This window comes from Aristolochia californica, unplaced genomic scaffold (genome assembly GCF_029961685.1).
Source record: "Aristolochia californica isolate CCGP_79_NKW_82.1479 unplaced genomic scaffold, dmAriCali1.0.hap1 SCAF_9, whole genome shotgun sequence".
NCBI classification, from domain to species: Eukaryota; Viridiplantae; Streptophyta; class Magnoliopsida; order Piperales; family Aristolochiaceae; genus Aristolochia; species Aristolochia californica.
Window position 1 is genome coordinate 22,927,844 of NW_027182290.1, and position 10,817 is coordinate 22,938,660.

A 10,817-nucleotide genomic window follows, 5' to 3' on the forward strand; every position below is an offset into this window, starting at 1 on the left:
CCGACTCAAGCTTCATACAAGGACAACAGGCAAATTGTTGATGTGGATCATATGAAACTCTTCGAGATTGCTCATTTGAGGATGTACCCACCCCTAAGTAATTTTACCCAATGTATTGTTGAATTTCCTTCCCTTTGTGAACCAAAGTTTAGACTCTCTTTCAGTACTTTTTGAAACTTAAAACATATGGACCTTGTGTATACCTTTGCTATTTTCTTCTCAACATTGAATTGGGTGATCATTCGAGGCTTCATATAAGATGTGTCATGATTGGCCTTCTACACCTGTTGCCTTTGTTTCCTTATGGTTGCTTCATAGTTGTGAATGAATTCAACTAATGATTTATTTTTATTGAAGTAAGATTCAAAGAAAGGTTTCATACTTTTGATCCTTTGGGTCATCCGCATTCCAGCTATGAATATGTGTTTGCAATATGCAGGAACCCAGTGACTCCATTTGCTAAAGATTTTGTGCAACCAATCATAATGATCTAACTGAAATGTTTCATTAATATATAACCATTCTGCTTCAAATTCTTTTGGTGTGTCAGAGTTCCATACACAATCTGCAAAAGCAAGCTGGAATTTTTCATCAAGAGCAATAGGACCAACTCTCTCACCAATATTATTTAGTGTATGCTACATACAATACTTGTGAAAATTATTGGGAAATACAATTTTGATTGCATGTGTTATACTAGGATCCTGATATGTTACAATTGCACGAGGGTGTATGTTTGACATAGCAATGAGAAATTGCGTAAATAGCCAAATAAATGAATCCCCTTCTCATCCTTCAATAGCTTACAACCAAATGTTGTAGATTGTCCATGATTATTAACTCCAGTAAAAGGTGCAAGTAGTAGTTTATATAGGTTTGAATCATAAGTAGTATAAAAAGAAATTGCTTCACCAAAATTTTGATATGCCTTTGTAGCCTCTCCATCTATCCAAAAAGATTGAGTTAACCTCTTCTCATTATCCATTTCATACAAAGAGAAAAATGAAGTATTTACTTCTTGTAGATCCTTGAAATGATATAACAACATTTCAGCATCATAGTCTCCTAATTCTTGTCTTGTGTCCCTCTCATAATTTCTAACATCTCTTTCAGTATACCTGACCTTGTCATATCCTCTAAATAATATCTGAAAGAAATAAATAACTTTTGATGTACAAACATTAACATTTTTGAATGTATTAATCAAGTTTTTATGCACTTGTGTAATTTGCCTATTCAAGGGAAAAATTACCTTTTACGAAGAGTCAATAGGACATGATTGTGACCCTCCAAAAATTTCACCACTTTCCACTTCTCATCAGAATCTTTAATGAATCTAATTAATGCCCCACACCCATCTCTTACGATTCCCCAGTTTCTTTTTGTGATGGTTTGATCAAAATTATGATTTTATCTTACATATCCTTCTTTTGAACATATGAATATTCTACCATTCAATTCTTTGGTATCTTGATGATAATTTGCCTAGCCATTACGTACACTGAATCCTCCATCCTTAGCCTAATTATAATAAAAAAATTATGCTTCCTCAATTGAGTAAAAAACATACCTACTCTAGGTTTTTTATCTTTGTTTACTATTGGATTCCACAACACATTGTCCCCTCTACAATCCAAGGTGCCTTAATCATCTAATAATTCTTCATATATGTTTGTTTTTTCATCACACTCCATCTTTACAAAGAAAACACATGATTGTATTAAACCAATTCATAAAAGAATAACATACACAAAACATTCATTAGTAAATAACAAGAGATGCCAAAAGTTTGATGACTTCTAAAAAATTATAATTAAAAACATATAAGATATCCTTATGTCCGGAACAGTTTAAAAACATTTAATTATGAAAAGAAGTTCATAGCACCCCAACTACATTTTTGGAACTGAGACAAAAACCACTCCCATAAAAAGCTGAACTAGAACCGAGATAAACAAGAACCAAATATTGAATGAGAACTGAGATAATAAGAGCTCATTCAACATTATAGAACTTCAGCACCCATAAAAACAAGAACATTCAGCATTCGATTCAGCACCCATAACAACAGCTCTTGTGATCATTTAAACAAGCTCCATAAACATTCATCACATCACTCCTCTCCAATGCTCATATCACTTTATTAGAAGATTCATCACTCTTGACCGAGATAATATCTTGAGATAAACAACACCATAAAAAATTTCATCACATCACCGAGATAATAAGTGTCATCAAATTACGAAGATAAAAAGTTCTTCTAATTTAAGCAAGAACCGAGATAATAAGAGATCTTTCAACATTCCAAAGACAAGTGGTTTGTGGGTACTGATAACATCAATTTCCTATTGCTTTTAAAAAAAATCAAGGAAATATTCAAAATATATAAAAAAAACTGCATCACTGACGAAATTAATCAAAATTTAAGCATACAAAGCAAACAAAAAAAATCAAAGCTGAATAACAAGACAAAGCAATAGCCGAATATTGTTCTCTACTAGAGCTGAATATTGTTCTCTAACAGAGTCAAATGCTGTTCTCTAACAGATTTGCAAAAAATAAAAACATAAAAAAAATATATTGATTAGGTGCAAATTTTATTAAGCCTCATTTGTACCTTACAATGGAATGGCAACTAGACGGAAAAGATGTCACTAGAAATAGCGATGGAGACTTTGTGAGAAGCTTTGGTGGAAGAGGAAAAATAGAATGAAAGAAGGAAGAAGGATCAGGCGCCGCTGGGAATGAGTGGTGACGACGAGGAAGAGGATGATATCGAGGCAAGGTGAGGTGGAAGGGAATGAGGCGAGGTGAGGTTGCGGGGCTTAGGCGACTGTGATAGAGTGCAAATATATATATATATATATATATACATGAAAATTATTTGGAAATTCAATTTTAATTGCATGTGATATACTTGGATCTTGATCAGTTACAATTGCACGAGGGTGTTGGTTTGACATAACAATGAGAAATTCCTGAAATAATCAAATAAATGAATCCCCCTTGTCATTCTTCAATAACCCACAACCAAATATTGTAGACTGTCCATGATTATTAACTCCAATAAAAGGCACACATATCAATTTATATTGGTTAGAATTATAAGTAGTATAAAAAGCAATTGCTTCACCAAAATTGTGATATGCCTTCTTAGCCTCTCCATCTATCTAAAACCAGTGAGTTAACCTCTTCTCATTATCTATTTCATAGATTTACTACTTGTAGATCCTTGAAATGATCTAACGACATTTCAATATCAGTCTCCTAATTCTTGTCTCATGTCCCTCTCATAATTTCTAACATCTCTTTTAGTATAGCCAACCTTGGCATATCCTCCAGATAATATCTCAAAGAAAGAAATAACTTTTGATGTAGAAAAATTAACATTTTTGAATGTATCAAACAAGTTTTTATACACTTATGTGATTTGCCTATTCAAAGGCAAAAACTGCCTTTTATGAGGAGTTGATAGGACATGATTTTGATCCTCTACAAATTTCACCAATTTCCACTTCTCATTAGAATCTTTAATGAATCTAATTAATGCCCCACACCCATCTCTTATGATTCCTTGCTTTTTTTATAATTTATTCAAAATTATGATTTCTCCTTGCATATCCATCTTTTGAACATATGAACATTCTACCATTCATTTCGTATTTTGATAGTAATTCACAAAGCATTTGGTACATATGAACATTTATCTTCCTTTCCTGTTGGATTCCACTCATTCTCCCCTCTATAGTCCAAGGTGCCTTCACCATCTAATAGTTCTTCACATATATTTGCTTCTTCATCACACTCCATCTTTACAAGGAAAGCACATGAACATATTAAACAAATTCATAAAAGAATAACATACACAAAACATTCATCAGTAAATGACAAGAGATGCCAAAAGTCTGACGACTTCTAAAATGTTATTATAAAAAACATATAAGATATCCTTATGTTTGGAATAGTTTAAAAATACTTAATTATAATAAAAAAAACTTTGTAGCTCCCCAATTATTGTTTTTGGAACTGAGGCAAAAACAACACCCATAAAAAACTGAACGAGAACTAAGATAAACAAGAATCGAATACTCAACGAGAACCAGGATAATTAGATCTCGTTCAGCACCCATAAAAACAAGAGCATTCAGCATTCGTTCAAGGTGCTATTACCGGTATCAAAATAATTTTTTAACATACATAGTTACATGCAACAAGCCTTCACGGGAAGAATGGGCAAGCAATTACCTCTTCTTGCAAACTTGGAAAATGATTATAGATACTTGTACCTTAACTCTTTATCCCCAAAAAAAAGAGGTGAACATTGAAAAGTGTAAGCCCTTCTGACCTTGCTATTTTCTTCAACTATAGTATAGATATCTCTAAACGATTTCACACAAGGATGACATGTCTTTTAATCAATTGACTTCGATACGTATTCAAAATGTATGACTTATCCCTTCATAAGACGGCATTGAACAATTATTCTTGCTACAAGACAACTCCTTGCCCTACTTTCTGGTGAATGTTTGATTGAATTTGATGAACCCATTACCATCTTAAAACTTCACTTGTCTCATTGGTTTAAGAAAGTTTTGGACATTAGAATCAATTAGGTGCCCAATGGTTATCTACCTGACTTAAGTTTAATAGTTGACTTGAAGGATTGACTTCTCTTTGAAATTATCAAGCAAATAACAATCCCAAAAAACATATCGAATCAAAGGCAATTAGAAGCTTTATTAGACATCACCACAAAAAATGCTTTATTAAACATATTGAATCACTCTTGGCCAATGCTCATATTACTTTATTAGAAGCTTCATCATTCCTAACCGAGATAATATCTCGAGATAAACAAAACCATAAAAAGCTTCATCACATCACCTAGATAAAGATGTTTATCCTGAGATAATAAGCGTCATCAAATCATCGAGATAAACAATTCTTCTTATTAAAAAAGAACCAAGAAATACAAGTGTTTATGGGTGGTAGGGGTGGCATCAAACCAAGCCGGTTCGAGAGCGGCTCAAGCTTGGCTTTATTCTGGCTCTGTTTGATTCAATTTATCTGGATTTCGAACCGAGTTTGAGATACAGATAAGGCTCGTTTGAGCTAATGAGACGAGCTCGACCGAACCATGGTTCGGTTCGAAAGCTTGCGAGTCGGCTCATTAACTTAACAAGGGCTCAGGATCGGGAACCGGGAGCCGAGAGCGGGAGTCGTCTTTGAGTTCGACTTCGATTTTTTCCTCCCCTCATCTGTCGTCGCCAATCCTTATCACCATCGAGCCCCTCTTGTTTGCTGTTATGGCCGCCTCCATCATCGTTGACAACTGCTCACCTGCCGCCTTCGTCGTAGACTCCCTTACCCCCGTGTCGCCCTGGTAGCCGCTACCTTTGCCGCTGCTTTCATTTTCGCTGCTTCCATTGCTACCGCTTCCGTCGCCGCCACCTCCATTGCAGCCGTCGGCCCAGACGATAGCTCCTCGTCGACGCCGCTAGACCCCCCTGCCCCTCCACGTCGTCTCGGCGGAAAACCAGAGACCTAAGTTAGGGGTGAAATAATTTTTCCCCCCTGTGCGGGCAAAGCCATCATGCGATTTCGCACGTGCGAGATCACAAATACGTGAAAAAAAAACTGTTTCTTGAACTTCGGTTGTCTCTTGCTCATGGCTCTTGAAGAGACTCAAATTGTTTGAGGTACTTTCTTAATGATAACTCTACTCAAGTTTTTCAGAAGAACAAATTGGTAGCATGTTAAAACTGTTACTGTATGAATCCATGCTCCAAAGAAAAAACAAAAAATGGGCATACGATTAAGTCATCCAAAATCATTTTTCTTAAACTTTTTCTTTGTCTCCATTATCTGGTTTTCCAGTCCTTGAATCAGAACGGTCTGATTGAGTACAAATGGACAAAACTAGCGTTGCTTTTCAAAGGAATGTTTTTGTGTTTGATTATTGAATAAAGTTTATGCATAATTATGCAGCTTTTATGAATAATTTTATGCATAGTATATAGATAATTTATGCAGGGTTAATATACAGAGGTTATGTCCAATTTTAAGTAGAGGTTATGCCCAATTTTATATAAAATGTATGCATAATTTTATATACAATTTATTTGACTTATATTTTAAACAAAGTTTTAAATGTATGTTGGAGGATTACAATTTTAGGCTTGAAGCTAGGCTCAGCTCGAGCTCAAGTTCAAAATATTTAAATCAAGCTCGGCTCGAATATAGGCAGGTTCGGGCTCGGCTCGAATATAGGTAGGTTCGGGCTCGGCTCGAATCGAGGCCAGCCCTATTTATGGGTGCTGATAACATTAATTTCCTATTGCTTTCAACAAAAATCAAGGAGATATTCAAAATGTAGAAAAAAAAACTACGCTCATGGACAAAATTAATAAAAACTTTAAACAGTCAAAGTAAAAAAAAAAAAATCCCGAATAAACACACAAAGCAATTGGAATGAGGCGAGGCAAGTTTGATTAAGCCTCATTCATACCTTACAATGGAATGACAACCAATAGCAACGACTATGGAGACTCAGAATGAAAGAGGGAAAGGAATCAGGCTTCGTTGGGAATGACCGGTGATGATGAGGAAGAAGAAGAGGAAAAGGATGATGACAAGGCGTGGTGAAAGGGAATGAGGCGAGGCGAGGTTGTGGGGCTTAGGCGACAATGAGGCGAGGGCAACAATATCCGAATGGGAGTGGGGTGAGCGATTAGCTGAAATGACAAGAAAGGTAAAGAATGGGGAACGAGAGGCGAGCGGGAGAGTCGAGCGAGGATATTTCACCTTCGTCGTTGATCAAGATCGAACTGCCAGAAATGTCGTTTCGTATTTTTTTCCATGAAAACGGGTTTCGTACCTGATTATGCCTATATATATATATATATATATATATCTGATAAATAAATTGATGATAAATAATACCCCCTTTATATTTTATTAATAGAATAATAATAAAAAAATTATAATATTTTTTCTCTCCACGGATAATGAGATCGTTGTGAGATGATGACAAAGAAGGAAAACAGGAAAGACACGGGAAACGAACGAGGGGAGAATGAGGAGCATCACTCCATAAAATATTATAGTTATGAAGGAAATTTTAGTATTTCTTTAAAAAGCCACCAATAAGGTATTAAAATATTTTATTTTGAAGGAAAGACAAGATAACATTAAAAAAAAAAAAAAGAAAGATAAAACAGAATTACTTAAAAAGATAAATCCCTGCAACTTAGAGACAAAATCAATTTCGAACATTGATTACAGCGTAATGGAGGGACAGCTCAGCTGGTAATCCGTATGCCAGCTGTTTTCTTTCAGTCACTCGTGGGCCCCATGACTCGATTCTAGTAAGGCTGCACTGACGAAAATACCAAAAAAACAAATATATCTAATTGGGAAAGCAAAAGTAGGCGCAGGCGCGCAAGCTCGACACAAAGCAGCGGCGCTCCGAGAGGAAAGAGAAAATTAATCGCATCCACTGTCGGTGGAAGTATCCTTTCTTTTCCTCCCTCTCCCCCTCCCCCATGGCGCTCTCCATTTCCGTTCTAGCCGTCGTCTCCTCTCTCTATCTCATCGCCTTCGTCCTCGCTGTTGGCGCTGAAAGAAGACGTAGCTCTGTAAGATTCGATACCCTCTGCTCACCCTTTTCCTTCTCTTGCTCCGATTCTTCCACTCTGATATCTTTAAATCAAAAGTCCAGGTTTTCTAATTTCTCCGTCTGTCTTAGGGACATCCGGTTCCAGATCAGTACGATGATACTACCTTCTGCAAGTATGACTCAGATGCCGCGACTGTGTATGGACTGTCTGCTTTCCTCGCTGTGTTGGTGAGTCAGGGGGTCATCACCGGCTTCACTAAATGCCTCTGTTTCGGAAGAGGACTCACCGCCGGACCGGCTAGGACCTGCGCTGTTGTCTCCTTTGTCCTTTCCTGGTAAGTATAAATCGAAAGAAAAAACACTCCTACAGTTCTACAGTTCTACAGTTCTAGTTTTATTAAAGTTTCTCTATTATTTTGAACAACATTCACAAATAGAATTTGTTTTTTTAATTTCCAGAATTCATCTGTCCTTAACCTTACCAAGTAGAAATCGTTTAATTGAACTTGGTTACAATCTCAAAGCAGAAGAAATGTGAATCTTGGAAGATTGCCCGTTTGCAATGCGGCCGTGGGTCTCAGTTCATCAGTCCGCTTACTGCTACCCAATTTACGAATCTGCAACTGCTTTCTTGGTTGTTTCATTTTATTTTGTTTTTTGTTGAGGACATTTGATTTCGATTCGTAGGATTACTTTTCTGGGTGCGGAAGCTTGTCTTTTGGCCGGGTCCGCCAGGAATGCTTACCACACCAAGTACCGCGTCCAGTTCGGCATCCAACACTTAACATGCGCAGAGCTCCGGAAGGGGGTGTTCGCCGCCGGGGCGGCGCTCATCTTGCTTTCCATGGTCTTCTCCCTCTTGTTTTACTGCTCCCACGCCAAGGCCGACACAGGCGGGTGGCAGAAGCACATCAACGAGGGCGTCTCCTTGAACCCTTACCCCCAACCTGGCGAGTTAGGCAGCGAAAAACCCTGATCACCGATGTAGTCTCCCCTCTTTACTTTGTCTGCCGCTTCGACCTTATGGAGCATACTAGCGAGAATTGTCTATGCAAAGAAAAGAGTTTAGTCCCAACATTAGACGATGCTTATATATCAATCTTTTCTGGTTTTCTGTCTGTGCTCTGATATGGAAGAAAATTTTCAGTTTATGGGGGTGGAGGAGAGGATTATAGCAGTGGGAAAAATTCCTCAAAACAGCAGACGCCCCAGTTGCTCGAATGTTCATTGGAAGAAAACAATTGCCAATACACGAGAGGGAGCACCTCTTGAGCTAGAATGATTTCGATTAAACTTTTGTTTCTGGCTTGGTAATAAGTTTGGATCCATTGCTCTGTACAGCTATCGGGGCTGGCCATTCCCGTCTCCATCCTCAGGCTGTAGGCGAATGGTAGGATGGTCGATCCATTCAGGTGGAAGGGGACAAATCACCGTGAGAAACACGAGAAGTAGATGCACTCTATAAGGTAATTCATCCATTCTCGCTTATTGCTCAGTGTTGGTGGAAGTTGGAAAGCGCTTAACAATAGAAAGTAAATGATGGGTTTAGTAAAGCCAATTATGCTCATGTGGAGGGAAAGGGATAGAGGTACACCCTGGAAAGGAGCTTCTTTTGATTCTGATTTGTTTTTTTTTTTAAGTAATTGGTCGCTAAACTGGTTCAATCAGAACCATTACCTCATTAGATTTAGATTGATAATCGAAACCATTTTGATAACGTCCAAGTTTACTGCAGATATTGAGTTGGGAGTCCCGTGGAGATTTGAACAGTGCTGTTTTAGTAGATTTTTAGGGAAAAAACGATGAACAACGATTGAAAACAAAAGCCATCCGAGTTTTCTGAACCCTCGATTGGAAAATATGCTCTAATAGTTGGAGTTTACAAAGAGTTTTCAACACTCTTAAGCCACATGTAATCCAAATTACACAATTTCTAATTTCTCAAGAGATTCAATGCAAAGAACTAGATTCCCACTCTAGTAAAGCACTCCCCTTTTAGATTCGTGGTTCTAGAAACCAATTTCTCTAGATTTCAAGATACTAGAGAACCTATAAAAGAATAAATGAAAATACAAAAAGTAAAATAAAAACTTACAATTTCTTCTTAATATGGGAGATAACTCTTATCCAAATGAGAACCAAATTTCCAGATGTTTAAGCACAAGTAATTAAAGGAAGGGAGCTTGATGGAACTACCTATGCTTTCAAAATTTTGAGAGATGTAAAATGTTTTGAGAAAATGAATTTTTTTCTCTCAAAGGGGATAAAATTGAAACTTTGATGTTCAAATTAATTTTGCAGAGTTTGGGTATGAAAGTAAAATCTCAACTCATCTTCCTCAAGATATTTAGAAGGGTATTTATAATTTTCCAAGCCAAACAAGCCATTTTTGCTCGTTGGCAAAAGTCAGTACTTTGATTGATCAATCAATTGATCATAACGGCTATTTTTCTATCAGAATGTGATTTATATATCGATGGACTGATCGATCAACAAGTTACATTTGGTCATGAAAAGTTAAGTTGATTAATCATTACCAAGGGATAGTGGATCAATTAGAATTCCATTTGGTTATGCAATGCAAATATGATTGATTAATGAACTTCCTATAATCGATCATGTTATTGGCCTAGGTGGCCTTTCAAGAGCTGGGTAATTGAGATTATAAATTAAAATTTTAACTAAGGTAATCGCTCAAATAAGTTGTTATTAAATTAAACATATAAATCTCAATGTGCATATAAAAGTGACATAGATAAACACATTCAACACATGCACACATCCAAAGGGACACAAAATTTTTTGTTATCGATAAAATTTTAATTTATCAATTAAGATCAATATTATCTATAAAAAGTTATTTATAATTTTATTTGTTGGAAGATAGGCCCAAGCCCACACGACCAAGGAAGGCCCACATATCTAAGAGTATTATAAGATGGGTCACATGACTAAGGAAGACCCATATATCTAAGAGTATTATAAGATATGCCACATGACCAAGGAAGGCCCACAAGATGGGCCCAAACACATAAAAAGTAGGACCCATCATGATTACCACGAGCTGACATCCTTATCACATAAGTTGGAAGATCAAGGACTCACAAAGGTATTTTTATCTTATGGTCACGTCCTAGAAAAGTTCTAGTTTGAGTTATGTTTGTCTTTTATTTATATTGAGTTATTTCATTATGCTATG

At 36.6% G+C, this 10,817-nt stretch overlaps 1 protein-coding gene and 1 pseudogene across 1 annotated transcript; one reads left to right on the forward strand and one right to left on the reverse strand.

Annotated features, from left to right (window-relative positions):
* Positions 1-278: 278 nt before the first annotated feature.
* Positions 279-5,457, reverse strand: LOC137940660 (protein FAR1-RELATED SEQUENCE 5-like; annotated as a pseudogene).
* Positions 5,458-7,419: 1,962 nt separating this feature from the next.
* LOC137941183 (uncharacterized) lies at positions 7,420-8,732 on the forward strand. The gene is made up of 3 exons (XM_068786487.1): positions 7,420-7,637; positions 7,748-7,953; positions 8,306-8,732. Exons 1-3 carry the CDS (start codon positions 7,545-7,547, stop codon positions 8,592-8,594), a joined length of 588 nt encoding a protein of 195 aa, XP_068642588.1. The 5' UTR covers positions 7,420-7,544; the 3' UTR covers positions 8,595-8,732.
* Positions 8,733-10,817: the final 2,085 nt, after the last annotated feature.